The sequence below is a fragment of the Schistocerca gregaria genome, chromosome 2 (genome assembly GCF_023897955.1).
Source record: "Schistocerca gregaria isolate iqSchGreg1 chromosome 2, iqSchGreg1.2, whole genome shotgun sequence".
Taxonomy (NCBI): Eukaryota; Metazoa; Arthropoda; class Insecta; order Orthoptera; family Acrididae; genus Schistocerca; species Schistocerca gregaria.
The window spans coordinates 781,774,900-781,794,028 of NC_064921.1; the positions used below are offsets into that span (position 1 = coordinate 781,774,900).

Consider the following 19,129-nt stretch of genomic DNA (forward strand, 5'->3'; position numbering starts at 1 on the left):
TCTATACCAAATTTTCAGGTGAATTAGCTCCGCTCTTTACCTTTCAGCAAAGGAATGTCCCTATGTCTGTAATGATTGGCTAAACGTCCCAGTCACCTAAAAAAGTACAGGGTCGACGACTGAATATTACACACTTCCTCCAGCTTAGGCAAACGTAGCAAATTGGTTGGTCCTTTTCCCTTTAGATGTGATCTACGATGCCCCTTAAATGGCTTATGGAAGCATTTAGCTCAGGGGCGGTTCCTGAAAAAAAAATGGTTTTTGGTACCAAAAGCGATACGCGGATTCCAAGACGGCTATACACAGTAAATCGCTGAAATTTTTACGATACGTTCCGACGATGTCGATCTCGAAGAACCTTGAAAATTTTCTTCATATCTGTATCTCTTTCCAGGATACAGGGGTTCAAAGTTACCCTACGGCGAAAACGTAAGTGTATAAAGAGACGCAACATGGAGAAACATGCTGTAAAATGTTTCAGTTATCATCAGTAGGTTTCTGGGAACCCCATGTTGTTGGACAGAAGCACATGAAAAATTTTTGTACACGTAAATCCGATCTGAAGTGTAAAATTATGTAGTTTTGCATTATTTCAGTTCACATAGGTAACCTATCAAAATGTTGCTGACCCATATAGCTGTTTTCATATGAGTGACATGCCCTGCTGCAGCAAGGAAAATGAAGAGAACCAGTTGTAAAACGCAATCGGAGCACAAAAAAGGCGATTACGTACTGTTAATTGAAAGAGACTGAGAAAGTACGGTACCAGCTGCCTCTTTCTATCTTCCTCAGCACCTTTAGAAATTTTGGTACGCAGAAATTTACGTGGTTTCCAACGTTACTCGCGAGAGTGATGGGAAATAGTCTCGTGGTACGTGCTCCCCGACCGCAACACAAAACGACCGGGCCACCGTCCACTGCATCGGGCGCTGTGACCCCCACAGATTTTGATTCCGAAAACACACAGATATCCGTAAAGTAGCTGCTGCTTTAACTTCGTTCGCGATTCTCAAAGATGCGCGAAGGAAACACAAAGTCATTCTGGAGTGTTCAACTGATTCAAGGTAGTTAAGCACGATGAGAACAGATCTTTAAATGAGTACTACAGAGTCCGCCAGAAAAATGTATGCACTCTTTGTCAGGCTCGATCGAAATATCGATTTGAGTTAAACGTGCGTTGTAGTATGGTCTTTGACTCAACAGACGCTAGTACTTTCATTTCGGTGTCGCGAAAACAAGATGGCTGGAGCACGCTTGACATTCGAGCAACGAAAATTTATTGTGAAGTGGTTTTTCAAGTTTGATAATGCCGTCGAAGTGTATCGTCAGTGGAAGAGAGTTTGAAACAGAACTGCCAATCCGCTTTACAATTAAACACATCAGTGGCAAGCTTGTGTTGCATGGGACGATTTGTGATATTCACGAAGGAAGACCAGGAAGACAGCGTACAGCTAGAAGTCCTGCTTCGTCGGCTCTCGCGTTGGAAACTTCTGTTAATTCTCCGCAGAAGACTGGTACGCATTGTGCACATCAAGTGGGGATTATCAGTACAAGTGTACGAAGAATTCTGAAAGCTACAAAGTGGAAAGCTTACATTCCACGATTACTGCTCGCGATTAATGACGACAGTCCTGATCGCCGAATGCAATTTTGCGAATGGTATCAGCAAATGGTAACCGATGAACAATTTGTGATGAAGGTAGTGTGGAACGACGAGGCACAAGTTAAACTTAATGGAACCGTGAATCGGCATAACAGTGTGTATTGGACACCGGAAAATCCGCAAGTTTTCGTGGATAAAGCGGTCAATGTAACAGAGGTTAATATGGTGTGGACTTATTACGACCCTTTTTCTTTGCTGCTACTTGCACAGGAGAAGTGTACCTGGAAATGTTACGCACTTCAGTTTTGCAAGGTATACGTGCGCCTTATGGAGCTGATGATGTCTTCTACCAACAGGACAGGGCGCCACCACACTACCACCTAGTCGTACGAGCTTTCCTGGATGACAATTTTCCGGGGATTGGATTGGACGAAAAGGGCCAATTGAGCTCCCTCCACGGTCGTCAGATTTAAAACCTATGGCCTTTTACTTGTGGGGAACTATGAAAGAGAACGTCTATCGACGTAAGCCACGCACGCTGGAGTAACATCGCCAGGAGATTACAACGACATGTGCAGCAATCTCCACTCTAACACTGACGCGTAGAAGCGGCGACCGCTCGTCCTGTTATCTGTATAGCCGCCAACTGTCAACTTTTTGAACATCTAAAGTAACCACGTGCTAAACTGAAGGTTGTACATCATGTGTGATTAATTATTACATGTAAAATGAACACATAAGTAGTACTTTTGTTCCTTAAAGTGTGTATACATTTTTTCTGGAGGACTGTATTTTCTCCTAGACAAAAATCATTAACAAAATATTTGAGACAGGAAACCATTTCCAACATTAGTCAGGGTGGAGCATATTATGTCCACGTGGGCATGAAATATACATCACCAGCATCAGAAAGCATTAAGCTACCAAATATGTTTGGCCAAACGAAAGGAGTTAGTTTCCATATTCACCTGAAACCAAATTTTAATTTCTACGTGACCGGTAGAAATGCACATAGAGTAAAACATATGGAGAAGTTCAAATCCCCACAACTCTGCATTCACAATTACGATAACACTTCTAATCAACGGCGAACAGTTTCTCGACATTTGATTGTAGTAAATCGTACCAAAAATAATGCGTTTTTAATTGTGTGTTTAATGTGCAGGTGCCTCCAAACAGAACTTCTGACTAACGAAAAAAAGCTAATACAAACCACCAAATTCGGCACTTTAGCTTTTCATGTTATATTCCAGTATGTCGTCTGTTCGGTTCTGCTTGTGACGTAGAAGATTTTCTTTCACCTTTCGTAGCGGATTCCTAAAATCCGATTCGATGTAATGCGTTTTTAACGTGCACGACTCACAACCACTATGTTTATAAGCGGCCCAACTTGCGGAAGTCAAAAATCTAATTGCGGAAGTCTAATTTCGCCGTCGTGTTACGCCTAGACCGACTTTGCTAATCCGATCAAATATCGGTTTTCCGAGCGTCAGATGCTTGCCACGATTGGTGTTCATAAATCAGCTGCTCCGTTTTGATGAAGTAGGGTTGCCAATAACTTCGTAATTAATTGGAGGTAGGTTTCCATGCAGATGAACTAAAGTCTCAGTGAGTGAAGAGGGGAGTATTCAAGAATATAGGTACGAAAATTTTACTAACGCGAATTAACGCGTCCGAAATTTTTAGTACTCCCATATCGAGCACGCGCATTACTTAAAAAAGTGCGAAGTTATCCCCGGTGGAAGATTATTGTATTTCGTTTTGGATACCTGCAATGCCTCGACAATTTTCCAATGTGCAAAGATGCATGCTTATCTCTGTGTACAGAATCTGAGAATGTTTCCTCAGCAGCCTCTGATTCCCGCTAGAAGGGGGAGTGAGTATAACAGTTTACAAATGAGCCAGTTGCGTATAATGTATTTTAATTCAGTTTCGATAATTTACCATCATTTCTGTACCTCTTTCCGATTAACACGATACAATGTGATCCTTTTCGATTTAATAAAGAAAATTAATGACTTTCTCGGGAGATCAATATTATTACTTTTTCCTTCACTCCACACAAGGTGACTTTGTACACGTCAACCATCACCTTTTAAAAGCAAGTAGTATCCTGGCAGGGCTCAAATGGCTCAATGTTTACATGAAGCGAAAGTCAATTACGGAAGCTCAAATCTGGCAGCGAGACTCGCATATCCAAGATTAATATTCGGATGTTTGCATATAGTACCAGAGGTGGTACTTACTGGGACTTAAGCGCTGCTAACGTATTAGATTGTACGACGTGACGTCAGAAAACTCGCCCCATGTTATCGTGGACCGGCGGGGTTGATCAGCTCCAGCCCGACTTGAGCCCAGCTACGTTGGCAGAGTTCTAACAGGTGTTCATCATGCAGATCCTGGCGAGGCTCGCGACTGGGGCTCGGTACGCTACGGACGCGGCGAGCGTTACAATCCCTCGCGGCCAGAGACAAGACGCCGGCCAACTTGGTTCCCGCCAGAGGTAGGTGACTCATCCGCCTCCGAATAAGTGACAGGGGACACCGCTCCCTGCTTATGTCAGCGCCGACCTCCAGGTCACTTAAATGATCCGCGGCCGCTTCACATCTCACCACCTGAACTCCGTCGTCAAGTTGTGGAGATGTAGCCATTAGTGATGGATTTCTTTTCTAACATTTCTTTCGCTATCTTAGACTAAGTATTCACATTCTTGATGGTGTAGCATTGCTGTGTTTGGTAAAAATGTTAAGCCGTAACAGCAAATTATTTCTTTTTCTCTAATTGATAAGTTTTCTTAAAATTACTTGAATATGGAAAGACTTTAAATTCTTTTATTTTGCCTGCATTGGTACTATTAAATTGTGATGCGATGAACTGCTATGTAAATCGTTGACATGGAAGCACAGAGCGAGATACGGTGAAGGAGTGTTGGTGAGTTTGTGGGTGACAATATGGCGAGATAATGCGATGAAAAAAAATTTGCCGAGACAGAGAATCGTGGAAGTGAACGATTGAGGATTCCGATTACCGTCGTAGTGCGTGATGAAAATTGAAGTGATCATTACGAACAGGGAGATCGTACGGTTCGAGTATCACTACATGGACTGTGTCTCAAACGGTACTAAAACGAGAACCAGATGTGTAAAACGAGTAAGAGACGAGTACATGCTGTTGTTGTTCTTGTCTTCAGTCCTGGGACTGGTTTGATGCAGCTCTCCATGCTACTCTATCCTGTGCAAGCTGCTTCATCTCCCAGTACCTACTGCAACCTACATCCTTCTGAATCTGCTTAGTGTACTCATCTCTCGGTCTCCCTCTACGATTTTTACCCTCCACGCTGCCCTCCAATGCTAAATTTGTGATCCCTTGATGCCTCAAAACATGTCCTACCAACCGATCCCTTCTTCTAGTCAAGTTGTGCCACAAACTTCTCTTCTCCCCAATCCTATTCAATACCTCCTCATTAGTTATGTGATCTATCCACCTTATCTTCAGTATTCTTCTGTAGCACCACATTTCGAAAGCTTCTATTCTCTTCTTGTCCAAACTAGTTATCGTCCATGTTTCACTTCCATACATGGCTACACTCCAAACAAATACTTTCAGAAACGACTTCCTGATACATAAATCTATATTCGATGTTAACAAATTTCTCTTCTTCAGAAACGCTTTCCTTGCCATTGCCAGTCTACATTTTATATCCTCTCTACTTCGACCATCATCAGTTATTTTACTTCCTAAATAGCAAAACTCCTTTACTACTTTAAGTGTCTCATTTCCTAATCTAATTCCCTCAGCATCACCCGATTTAATTTGACTACATTCCATTATCCTCGTTTTGCTTTTGTTAATGTTCATCTTATATCCTCCTTTCAAGACACTGTCCATTCCGTTCAACTGCTCTTCCAAGTCCTTTGCCGTCTCTGACAGAATTACAATGTCATCGGCGAACCTCAAAGTTTTTACTTCGTCTCCATGAATTTTAATACCTACTCCAAATTTTTCTTTTGTTTCCTTTACTGCTTGCTCAGTATACAGATTGAATAACATCGGGGAGAGGCTACAACCCTGTCTCACTCCTTTCCCAACCACTGCTTCCCTTTCATGCCCCTCGACTCTTATTACTGCTATCTGGTTTCTGTACAAATTATAAATAGCCTTTCGCTCCCTGTATTTTACCCCTGCCACCTTTAGAATTTGAAAAGAGTATTCCAGTCAACATTGTCAAAAGCTTTCTCTAAGTCTACAAATGCTAGAAACGTAGGTTTGCCTTTTCTTAATCTTTCTTCTAAGATAAGTCGTAAGGTCAGTATTGCCTCACGTGTTCCAACATTTCGACGGAATCCAAACTGATCCTCCCCGAGGTCTGCATCTACCAGTTTTTCCATTCGTCTGTAAAGAATTCGTGTTAGTATTTTGCAGCCGTGGCTTATTAAACTGATAGTTCGGTAATTTTCACATCTGTCAGCACCTGCTTTCTTTGGGATTGGAATTATTATATTCTTCTTGAAGTCTGAGGGTATTTCGCCTGTCTCATACATCTTGCTCACCAGCTGGTAGAGTTTTGTCATGACTGGCTCTCCCAAGGCCGTCAGTAGTTCTAACGGAATGTTGTCTACTCCGGGGGCCTTGTTTCGACTCAGGTCTTTCAGTCCTCTGTCAAACTCTTCACGCAGTATCGTATCTCCCATTTCGTCTTCATCTACATCCTCTTCTATTTCCATAATATTGTCCTCAAGTACATCGCCCTTGTATAAGCCTTCTATATACTCCTTCCACCTTTCTGCCTTCCCTTCTTTGCTTAGAACTGGGCTGCCATCTGAGCTCTTGATATTCATACACGTGGTTCTCTTCTCTCCAAAGGTCTCTTTAATTTTCCTGTAGGCAGTATCTATCTTACCCCTAGTGAGATAAGCCTCTACATCCTTACATTTGTCCTCTAGCCATCCCTGCTTAGCCATTTTGCACTTCCTGTCGATCTCATTTTTGAGACGTTTGTATTCCTTTTTGCCTGCTTCATTTACTGCATTTTTATATTTTCTCCTTTCATCAATTAAATTCAATATTTCTTCTGTTACCCAAGGATTTCTAGCAGCCCTTGTCTTTGTACCTACTTTATCCTCTGCTGCCTTCACTACTACATCCCTCAGAGCTACCCATTCTTCTTCTACTGTATTTCTTTCCCCTATTCCTGTCAATTGTTTCCTTATGCTCTCTCTGAAACTCTGTACAACCTCTGGTTCTTTCAGTTTATCCAGGTCCCATCTCCTTAATTTCTCACATTTTTGCAGTTTCTTCAGTTTTAATCTACAGGTCATAACCAATAGATTGTGGTCAGAGTCCACATCTGCCCCTGGAAATGTCTTACAACTTAAAACCTGGTTCCTAAATCTCTGTCTTACCATTACATAATCTATCTGATAACTTTTAGTATCTCCAGGGTTCTTCCACGTATACAACCTTCTTTCATGATTCTTAAACCAAGTGTTAGCTATGATTAAGTTGTGCTCTGTGCAAAATTCTACTAGGCGGCTTCCTCTTTCATTTCTTAGCCCCAATCCATATTCACCTACTATGTTTCCTTCTCTCCCTTTTCCTACACTCGAATTCCAGTCACCCATTACTATTAAATTTTCGTCTCCCTTCACTATCTGAATAATTTCTTTTATTTCATCGTACATTTCTTCAATTTCTTCATCATCTGCAGAGCTAGTTGGCATATAAACTTGTACTACTGTAGTAGGTGTGGGCTTCGTATCTATCTTGGCCACAATAATGCGTTCACTATGCTGTTTGTAGTAGCTTACCCGCATTCCTATTTTCCTATTCATTATTAAACCTACTCCTGCATTACCCCTATTTGATTTTGTGTTTATAACCCTGTAGTCACCTGACCAGAAGTCTTGTTCCTCCTGCCACCGAACCTCACTAATTCCCACTATATCTAACTTTAACCTATCCATTTCCCTTTTTAAATTTTCTAACCTACCTGCCCGATTAAGGGATCTGACATTCCACGCTCCGATCCGTAGAATGCCAGTTTTCTTTCTCCTGATAACGACATCCTTCTGAGTAGTCCCCGCCCGGAGATCCGAATGGGGGACTATTTTACCTCCGGAATATTTTACCCAAGAGGATGCCATCATCATTTAATCATACAGTAAAGCTGCATGTCCTCGGGAAAAATTACGGCTGTAGTTTCCCCTTGCTTTCAGCCGTTCGCAGTACCAGCACAGCAAGGCCGTTTTGGTTAATGTTGCAAGGCCAGATCAGTCAATCATCCAGACTGTTGCCCCTGCAACTACTGAAAAGGCTGCTGCCCCTCTTCAGGAACCACACGTTTGTCTGGCCTCTCAACAGATACCCCTCCGTTGTGGTTGCACCTACGGTACGGCCATCTGTATCGCTGAGGCACGCAAGCCTCCCCACCAACGGCAAGGTCCATGGTTCATGAGGGGCACCTACTCAGCCCGTTAAATGCCATTGCGGATGACTTTGCAGCATAACGGAGGAAAGAGATTAGCAGGATACTTCGCCATGGAACGAAGATGAGCGGCGTTGTTGTAACAACTTTATCTCAAGTACCTCAAGCCGCCAAGCCTCTCCAAAAACGAAGAGATTAGCTGCATTGCAGACTAAAAGAATTCAGCAGTTCGGATTGTAAGTTGATTGTTTCATTATAAAACTACATTCTTCCTTTTCCTTTTCTTAATTTTCGCCGCATAATGAAAACTTCTGGAAGTGAATTATTAACTTTCAATGCAGCTTTGCCCACCCGCCATTAGTTACAAGTATTTTCCGTTTTACTTAAACTCTCTCTTTCCTTTTAATTAATGCCGCTGCAGTTGCATGTTTTTGTGTGCCTTGTGTGCCTTTTGGTGGGTAGTGTTACAAATGCGTGTGTAGTGTTAATTTCAAACTGAGTTGGCATATGGCCTACTTTAATGTCTGATAAGGTCGCACCCGTAAATCGTGGCGTCCGCTTTTAGTTTCTGGGCTCCGACCAATATAATTACAGCTGCTTGTTCGCTACTGGTCTACGTTCGCGGCGAGGGAAAACTATGTGACAGCTGTCGAACCACGCTGTTTATGTTTATACCGTACTTAGTCATGATAGTGTACTTCCATTATTAATAACTTACAGGGATAAGTGTACAGATGTACAGTCTAATTCTACAGTGTTTTTGGGATTTGCGACAAAGTGTGTGTGATTTACGTAATTTAGTGAGTAGATGGAATCACATCCTCCATGTTCACACAATCCGAAAGTAGAACAAGTTGTTCTGGGGCGAAATAATCAGAGGTCAACTTCGTTATTCCTAACAAAATCTCCTATAAATACGCAGTCTAATCTCTCTAAGTACACACCGAAGAACTGTTTTCTCCACATAGTACATTCCAAGGCTTAAGAGCTCCAGTGACGTCGTGGTTAACTCTTGATTCGACTGTAGCGACAAAATGACGTAATTGTTTGGTGTGCTGGTCAGGTATTGTGACGTTCGTGGACCACTCCAAAGAGTCCCCAACACCGGCTGCGTCCATCGGGAGCCACTCAACTGGAAATTCTGCCTTGTACAGCACTCCGTGCTCCAACGACAAAAACGAACGACTACAATGATTTTCAATGCGAATGATTTTATCTACGTACGATTTGATTCCAATCACTGGTGTAGGCACAATTCAGTTCCACGACAGCAGTCCGTGGGAAAGGAAGTCGTACCGCTACGTCAAGAGGAGGAAACTTCCCACTATCTGTTAGTCGGCAGACGGCTTGGCATCTCTCTCCTTAGCTCTTCGGCTGTAGGATGGACACGCTGACAAAGGCACACTCCACTGGCTGGCGAACGTACAATGTTTCAAAGGATGAGACAAAGCCATGAGGAAAGAATAGCAAACGGAGGAGACCGCTCCAGTGGAGAGTTCAGTTGGAGCCTTGGAGGAGTACCGTGAAGGCTGTCCTGTTTGGGTCTTGCAGGGGTGAACAGACCTCAGTAATCACTACTACTTGGAAATGGTTGCGCTTCCAGAGATTGCGACTGGCGCCTGGTCCACACTAGAGAAAGAGCATGCTGACGGCCTGGAACGCGTCGTCCCTAGCCGCGCGATGGACGTGGTGATCGCGAGATCCCCCGACCGCCTCAAACCACGCTGGTAGCTCCTTCCGTCAGCTCGTCGTCTCTACGATCCCAGCAGTAATTATTTGTTTTCCTAAACCCTCGTCCCGTAGTTAGCCAGAACTTCTCATTAGACGCGACATGTGTCTCTGACGTGACTCTAGCAAAAGCCCTGAGAGAATTTTGCACTCTGAACAGCATTTGTTTGTCATTCTAGTGTAACAACTTTGTCATGTTGTTTACGCTTGTTTGCAATTTCTCAATACATTGATTATCCCTGTTTCATTGTCCGATACCCTACAGTATCATATATCATACCTATATCAATCATTCTGTATTATGTGCACATTGCAGCGTGATCTAACTGGCTCCTAACCAGCCCCTGCTAAGTAACTTAACCTTTTAGCATAAACTACCCCCCCCTCCCCCCCCACACACAGAATTAACTATTCTCAAATTAAATAACATTTTTAATTAAAGTTGTAATTTTGACGCCCAAAGCGTAGGCCGAGAAATTAGTTGGATTACTGGCTGACCAGATTATAAACAGATTGGCTAGACGCGATGGTACGCCTCTAAGATTCACTAACACTTCGTGACACTTCCTCTATGCTGATGCCAGCTACAGAACAGAATGGACCTCTCTGTTGACAGTAGCCTGCTGGACGCATGCCATGTGTGGCTGGGAGAGCAATAAATCCCATTTACCCCTAAGAAAACTCAACGTAAGCATTGATTGTTATTCAGTCACAAGGAGTACCTCAATTTTACTTACGGGAAGAGCACCGGTGGTCGACAAAAACTCTATGGTGATCGTGTCCCAGTCCTCTACTCTTAAATCTTAAGGGTCCCATGCACCCAGTTCATATTCAAGGTTATTCCTCGGACCCACTATTTTGAGATACGAACCCAAGCGTTCTTTCAATTGTCAAAGACTGGTTTACAGCCGTCGCACAACATAGCACGCGAAGCTGGTAGCAGTACTTCCCAGATTATCGTAGAACATATTTCAACAGAGTAAATTCATGAGATCCGCGAGAAAGCAGGTAGCGGTAGACGAAGTTGATATGTGTATCATGACTATCAGTATGCCTTCGACACAGTTCGGCGTCGTTAACTAAACAAAACACATGCATGATGAATATTTGAACACATGCGATTTGAAGGAGGACTTCACATCAGACAGAATTCAACACGTTTTAGTAACTAGAGAGGTATCATCAGACGCGAAGGTAGCATCTAGTGTGCGTCAAGGTAATGTGATAGCACCACTGCTGTTCGCGTTATATACAAATGACATCCAGTTAAAATCTCTCGCCCATGGTGGCTGTTCGTAGACACGTTTATGGGGAGCTGACACTGTTATAAACTTGTTACGAAATGCAGAAACACTTGAAGATGATCAATTCCGGGTCCAAAGACTGGAAGGTGACTAAACAAATACAGTACTACAATGAGCGTAAATAGACGAAAAATATTATCTCTTTTGTGCGATCGTCAATCAGCTACTAGAATCAGTCAGAACCTCCACATACCTAGGAATTTCTGGCCGCAGTCGTTTAAGCTGGAATAACTACTAAAATTTAACCCTGGATAAGGCCAAACAAGAACTGAAAGGTTCATCACGTGTTTACTCAGTGAGGGTGAGAGAATCGCACAGACTCCCAAAAGATTGCAGCGGCAGACTTTACAAAAAAAAAGTTGTAAAGATGTCCTTAGATTGATTTTCTTTCGTCTTTCACGTGTAATATAATTTTTCTGGCGCATTTAAGTTTCAACAGTTTTATGTTGCAGTACCTCAAAATACTTCAATCTTATCCTTGTCATACACACGGCTGACAAATTGGAGACGGTTACTATGTTGCAGAGAAATGGGTGTGCTTGCTGACACTTCGAATGGAATATTGTGTGTGACACGTCACAGGTGACACCAGACTTCGTACAGGCCGTACGTGTGACAGCCAGGGCAAGATAGGAATGATGAACGACAGAAGAGCTTTTAACTGTGGCCAGACTGCGGGTGCCAGACGCACAGGAGGTTCCGTCCGCGAAGTCGCAGGCGCAGGGCGTTATCACGTGCTACCATGTCAGTGGTGCACTTCGAGCACTCCAATTCGCAGAAATCGCTGCAGCCAGAGGCAACCAACAGAGGTAGGTGGTCCACAGAGCAGCACATTCCTCATAAATCAATTTTGAACGACAGTCTGAGATAAGTCGTTTCGCCCACAACCACTAATTCGGTACGGCGCGGAGAAGCAAACGAGTCTGCGTCAGCTCAGCTCTCTTCAAAGGCCCCTTCGCCAGGTCTGGTGAGTCTCAGTGGGCGCCGCTGCCAGGGGACGAGTACCTCTGGCAGCAGAAAGGCTTCTTTCATACAGGTGATGATCATATTCTCGAGCAGGAGAGATTTACGCGGGATGAAATGGGGCACTTGTTATATCTACTACTGAAGAAAGGTACAAGCACCTACAGTCCATACCGAGCGAGGTGGCGCAGTGGCTAACACATAGGACTCGCATTTGGGAGGACGACGGTTTAATCCCGCGTCCGGCCATCCTGATTTAGGTTTTCCGTGATTTCCCTAAATCACTCCAGGCAAATGCCGGGATGGTTCCTTTGAAAGGGCACGGCCGACTTCCTTCCCCGTCCTTCCCTAATCCGATGAGACCGATGACCTCCCTGTCTGGTCTCCCCCCCCCCCCCCCCCCCAACCTAAACCTTAAGGTATATTCCCTCCTACCTATGTTTCCATAGAACACTCCCTGTCATGTACAACGTAGTGGACCCCTACAGTTCGATCATGTGCATCCATCTGTTCACCTACAGCAACCTGCAAGCTAACCGCACTTTCAGCGTAACAAGACGTTTCATTTGGTATGAGGAACACACCACGATGATGGTTCTTGTAAGCCCTTCCAGGTCACCTGACCTCAATCTCACAAGGCAATGTTTAGAAAAATTCGATGGAGATGTGTCCAAACCGCGCACAACTTCGTCCAACTCCCGCAACTTGTAGGCCCGGTCATGGCTCGAAACAGCTCCAATCCCTTTCAGTGTCTTGCAGGTTCCATGTCACGGTCCGTCGCTGCCGTCATCAGAGCGAAATGGGCTGCCACATGCTACTTGCTACTAGTAGCTGGTAACTGCTGAGTAAGCAGCTGTACACTTGATGGTATGACAGAGATGGGTGGTGGGAACTGTGTAAAGATATAACACTGACCAAAGAGTAATAGTTTTGTAAACCGAAACAAACGGATGAGCAGCATACGGAATACGCGCTCATTTTCATGCAGACGGCTCCTTTATCTAAACACTACGTAACTAGTTGTTGAAACAGTGAAGGGTGATCAGAAAGATTACAAGGACGATACTTCTGGTGTCTGTTATAGAGAAATTAGTAGAGTGAGGTAATTATGATGCATGCGGTTGGCAACTGTGCAGAATTTCAGCCACCCGCCGCCTACAGAGCTAGTTGGAGGTAAACGCAAATGCCGACTCACTTGGAAAACTGGCCTCCCGAAGAAATGCGCTGAGTTATAGTACTTCTGTGGGCGAAACATGTAGCCGTGGCTGAAATCCACCGCCGGCAGTTCGTAGAGGTTTTTGGAGAGGCTAAAGTTTCATTAGCATGTCGCAGAATTGTGTGTAAAGTTAGCGGCCGGTAGAGAAGTCGTCACCCTCGATGATCGCAGTGGCCGACCCAGCACGGCATCAACAGATCTGAACACGACTCTCGTGAATGAACTGGTTCAGGACAACAGGAAGAGAGCGTTACGGCATATGACAGTAGACATGGGAATGTCGCTCTGAAGAGTTCGTCACTTTGTTCCCGATGCGTTCCACAGAGTCTGACCAACTCTAGCAGAAGAGCACACAGCCAAGTTCGCAACTACTGTAACGGTTCTCCACGGAAGAGTAGTTTTCTTCACCACACTGTCACAGGTGACGAAACTTTGATCCACAACTACGTCCCAAGCAATAAGCGCTCATCAATGGAGTGGAAACACACCTCCCCAAAGACAAAGAAACGAAAGGTGACGCTACCTGCCGGAAAGGTGATTTTCACAATGTTTTTGGAGCAGGGCAGGTATACTTTCTGGAAAGAGGAAAAACAGTGACCGCCGACCGACCCTGACAACTGCTAAGAGAAAACCACCACGCTGCTTAAGCAGTTTCGCTGGGACATCGACTACCCGATTACATAGCATTTCCCCTGAACACGTCTGTGTCCACCGCGAAGACCAATCTTGTCATTTAGACTTTTTTGTTCATTTTCAGCAACTGTTTATGAAGAATGCCCACGTGAAGAAATAGCACACTAGTTGGGTTAAAAAAATTTTAACGCCAGTAGTGTGCTATTTGTTCACATCGGAAATCTTGATATTCCATTCACATCGCCACCTCCCTCCCACCCCCTCCGTCCCTCATCAGTACAATCGCATTACTATTACTTTTGTGCCACATATACTTGCTTCACAGAGTCAAAGTGAAAGATTGGACGTGATTAAAGCTCAAAAAGTAGGAAGACTCACAATGAAAGTAAAATTATGTTCTACAACTTCAAAAAACTTCAATATTTACCCAAAAGTGCAAAAAAGTCAACAGTCCTAATTGAAACATCCTTTAAAGCGGCAAGTGCCTAAAACGATATGAAGACTGTCGAAAATATAATATATGTACTAACAGTTGGTTGTATTGGTTGTATGAAATGAACACGTCTCATTGCAGGATTTGTAAGGTTACTTTCTGATCAACCCTCGTAGTTGCAGAACGAAGTAGTGGGCTAAATAAATACAGCCTCAGTGAGAAAATGTAGCACTCATTTGGTGCCCACTATGAAGAATACGTGACACCTTCACTACGTAATTTTAACTTCTCGTACTTAAGTTAAACGAATTTTTTTTCTCTTACTGATGATGAATATTAGCTGGAGCCCACATTTCATAACGGACAGCCTCTGTCTCGGGACCGTCGCACGAAGTGGTGCAGCTTCAACCACCAGAGTAAGCACGTAATAAAAAGGCGTACTTCAGCCGCCACGAAATGTGTTCCTCAAGCTTTATTATGTAAATGACTACATTCAGTGATAGTGGCGCTCACTTTCAAATTGTGTATTTTGAACACTAATAAGATAAAATTTTATTTCTCCTTCATCTGTACTGATCGCAATGACATACTTAGTGCACCGTGAAAAATAACATTTTTTGCACAAAGACAACAGGTTGGTAGTGGCAATCTGCGGCTAGAGGCGCACATAATGTAGTGCGGTAAGTAATTATAACAATCTAAAGACTGATTCCAAGGAAATGAGAGGAATTCAAGTCAAACTAGCTGCGATCTTCAAACTTCTGTGCCATGTTATTTATATTACCTCTGTCCCCTTCTACATAAAGCCAACAACTTTTCTCGTGAAAGGAAAACCTGCAGGGAACGAAATTAACATGCGTACGAATACGGACACTTTTCCTTGTTATTCAAAAGCCGAGAAGGAAAGCGAGTGGAGGATATAGCACGAAGTAACCTCTGTTACGGGCAATATAGACGCTTGAAGGGGTTTAAGCAGACGGAGCAGCTTGTTCCCCGCATCAACAACCACCAGCTCTGTCCGACGGGCGGGTGCAGTGCAGTGTGAAGTGCCTCAGAGGAAGTGAATTATCTGGCGGGCCTGTCAGAAAGGCGTGGCAGCCCGGCCCTTTGTGTGCCTGGCGACGCGTAAAAATCACAGCCCGCTGCACACACAACACGGCTGAGCCCGCTCGGAACGCCACAACTTAGCTAAGTGACTGAGTGGTGCATGTCCTAACAATATTTACAAAGCAATAACAAACTGCCGGCAGGAACAATGTTTATCGCCCTTTTCATGTACAACGCGTTTCGGAGTTAAAGCCCCACACAGATGTATCTCCTTTAGTGGTTCTGCTAATAAGAGGTTTCCAAACTTCGTAAAATGCAAATGTTTTTGCGTAAGTTTTTCACTGATGCAGAGAGAGAAGACAACATCTGAAAGACAAGGATCTGAAACAGATATACCGAGAATGGCCACGATTCGGCCCTGGCGTGAATAGTTTGAACTCCTAACGCGTCGGACGTCGAATAAGCAGCCACCAAAGCGAGTTTGTCACTGTCAAACAGTGCCAAATTAAAGCTGCAGTATGAATACGCCCGTGGACAAGGATGTCAGTTAAAAACGAAAGAATCTTTCTTAGCGTTTCCCTTGCACTTTTGGGCACATACGTAGCTAGTGCGGGGGCGCGGGCAGTGGCGGCACTCACCTGGATGAGCCACCTGACGAGCTGGACGAAGGGCTGCAGCACGGACACGTCGCGAACCTTCTTGATGACCAGCACGGTGAGCGGCGGCTTGTACCACGTCAGCCGCTGGCTCGCCGGGTCCTGGATCGTCCTGCAAGGATACACCATCCCGTCTGATGACGCTTCCTCAGTGCGCACACACATCCGGCACGTCCACTCTTCCGGATCACAGCAATCACACACACAAATACTCGACCGAACTTCCACTTTCACCAAAATTCTAAGTCACCTCGCGAAAGGAGACACAAGGTCCTTATTGGAGGAACCGCCCTAGCCATCGCGAAACGAGCATTCCCTCGGCAACTGACGCGAGGAACCCCTACGCGTGCGCGCCCTACCGCCTCACGTGGCGGCAGAATAGCCACAGACTGGAGGCAGACGTGACGAGTCCCTCTGCAGCGGCGATCCGGATGCTGACTGCCAGATAGAGGAGGGGAAAGGAGGGGAGGGCGTGGCGCGCATGCGCAATAGAACCTGACCCGCGCAAGCGAAGCCAGTGGACAACAGCTGCGTGCACAGGCGGGGGACAATGAGAGCGGCTGTGTCACTGAAAGCTGCCACTACACACTACACGTGGTAACCGTTTAAACGGGGCGAAGTACTGGAAGAGTCCTAAGGGTTGTCTTAACAGCTTCAGTACAGAGTCTCTAGAAGTAGATTGCTTCTAGGCATATTGTCATTGCGGAGCACGGCGACTTCTTTGTAAAGGGTGACAATTACTGAACTACACGAAATAAAATCATCGTAACTTCTGAACGGATAGCGTTAGTACGATCAAACTGCACGGTTGGTTGCGGTTCAAATGGCTCTGAGCACTATGGGACTCAACTGCTGTGGTTATCAGTCCCCTGGAACTTAGAACTACTTAAACCTAACTAACCTAAGGACATCACACACATCCATGCCCGAGGCAGGATTCGAACCTGCGACCGTAGCAGTCGCACGGTTCCGGACTGCGCGCCTAGAACCGCGAGACCACCGCGGCCGGCGTTGGTTGCGGGGCGAGGAGTGAACTAGTATGTGCGTTGTGGTTTGGTTTAGCGACGAAGCCCACTTTTATTTGGATGTGTTCGTCAATAAGCCAAATTGACGCATTTGCGCGACAGAGAACCCGCATTTCGCGATCGAGAAGTCTCTTCCCCTCAACCGGTGACTATGGTGTGTGATGTCCAGTCACGGAATAATCGGTGCGATATTCCATGACGGCACGGTGATTACCGAGCGGTAGGTGAATGTTTTTGAAGATGATTTCACCCCTATTATCCAAAATGACCCTGATTTCGACAAGATATGGTTCGTGCAAGACGCAGCTGGACGACGTCGATGCAAGAGAGTTTTTGATGTCCTAGGGGACCACTTTCGGGATCGCATTTTGGGTCTGGGGAAACCACAGGCCACGAGCTTGGGCCTTGACTGGCCGCCGAATTCTTCGGATCTGAACACATGCGACTCCTTTTTGTGGGGATATGTTAAAGCAACGTGCACAGCAATGAACCCAAAACCATTGACGAGTCGAAAACAGCCATTCAGGAGGTCATCGACAGCATCGGTGCTCCGACACTTCAGTAAATCAGGTAGAATTTCGGTATCGTCTGTGTCACATCATCGCCAATGATGGCAGGCGTATCGAACATGTCGTAACCTAAATCCGAATGTCTCTACTGACATTTACATGTTGAATAAATGCCACCGTGTATTTCACATCAATGGTATTAATGCGGTTTCTTATTCTTAGCAACTCGTCATCAGACGATCTGAAACTGTTTCAGGCGAAATCCATAATTTACTCAAATACAATTAAATGGATGCCACAACAAACATCTTCCGGATACTCCAAATTGTTCCTGGGGGCAGAAAGAACTCTACAGTAACTTATATTGTTACAAACGAACACGAATGATATTTTTAGAGAGCGAGAGAGGGTGAGGGAGGTGGTTTTATCATCACGATAAGGTTGCACATCCAGTTAGTTGGTTGTTGAACTAGACTCCGGCCGCAGAAGCCTATGCTTTTGTGCGCATCGACCGACGTAAGTTTTGCGACTCGCTAAGGCAATTTGCACCTTGAAATGGGCTGTGCAAAACCCCCAAAAAAAATCTCCTACTGGCCTCTGTTTGTGAGTACTCGTGACGGCAATCCTCTCCAGATACGCGCACACTTCTTGACTGGAAATTTTTATTCGCAAACTGAAGAATGACATCCGCATTCTCAGGGCAGGCATTCCCGAGGAGAGGTCAAATAATATAATAGCGTGGGCAAAAGCAGTTGGGCGTCCCCCCTACGAGCTGCTGGGATCGTCCCCCCCCCCCCCCCCCCCCCGAGAACAATGAACCAGCGGCGAAATGTCGAGGGCATACGCTCCTCACACGGCAGGTGCGTACCGAGAGACTGCAGCAGTAACGGGAACGAACTTTGCTTCCTTAAGAACAGGATGCTGCCAGTGCCTGGATGCGCCACGGCCTTGGTGGCGTTGGGCACGTATCACATGCCGTATCGGTTAGCACAGTGGCCACATTCGAGACGAGCAGTTTTCAAAACCCCTCGTACCAGCCAGATTTCTTATGTTCTATTATGCGTTCCCATAAAACCACGTACCTCAGGCGATTTACTGATGATTCCTCTAGGAAGATCATGACCACTTTCCTGCTCCATCCTTCTCCAACTGGGTTACTGCACCGCCCACAATTGCTTTGACGTCCACAGAACGTTCAACTTACAACCTCACTCTTCTTTTTTGCTTATGTACAAGAACTCCAAATAAACACATGCGCATTAACTTGGTCTCTCCTCTGGTAATGGTAACAAACCACCGTACCTCTCCAAATGTGTGTGCATTCTTAAGAGACCAAACTGCTTAGGTCATCGGTCCCTTAAACAAACAAAAACAAAAAAAAAACTCAGAACAACACACACACCCATGCCCAAGGGAGGATTCGAACCTCCGGCGGGAGGGGCCACGCAGTCCGTGACAGGACGCATCAAACCACGCGGCCGTACCTCTTCGCACGGTACCTACTTTCAGAATGCCAGCAATATCGGTACCTGTAATTACTAGCCTATGTATGTCGCTTCACTGGTGCACTCTGCAGCACATTTTTCTA

The 19,129-nt window shown here is 45.0% G+C and overlaps 1 protein-coding gene across 19 annotated transcripts in view; it reads right to left on the reverse strand.

Annotated features, from left to right (window-relative positions):
* LOC126335033 (NAD kinase-like) overlaps nucleotides 1–19,129 on the reverse strand; it is a 904,299-nt gene that overhangs the window by 65,086 nt on the left and 820,084 nt on the right. For all 19 annotated transcript variants that reach the window (XM_049997888.1, XM_049997887.1, XM_049997883.1 and 16 more), the window contains one exon: nucleotides 15,990–16,119. In XM_049997888.1, coding sequence (XP_049853845.1) covers nucleotides 15,990–16,119 — 130 coding nt within the window. The remainder of the gene's footprint in view (nucleotides 1–15,989; nucleotides 16,120–19,129) is intronic.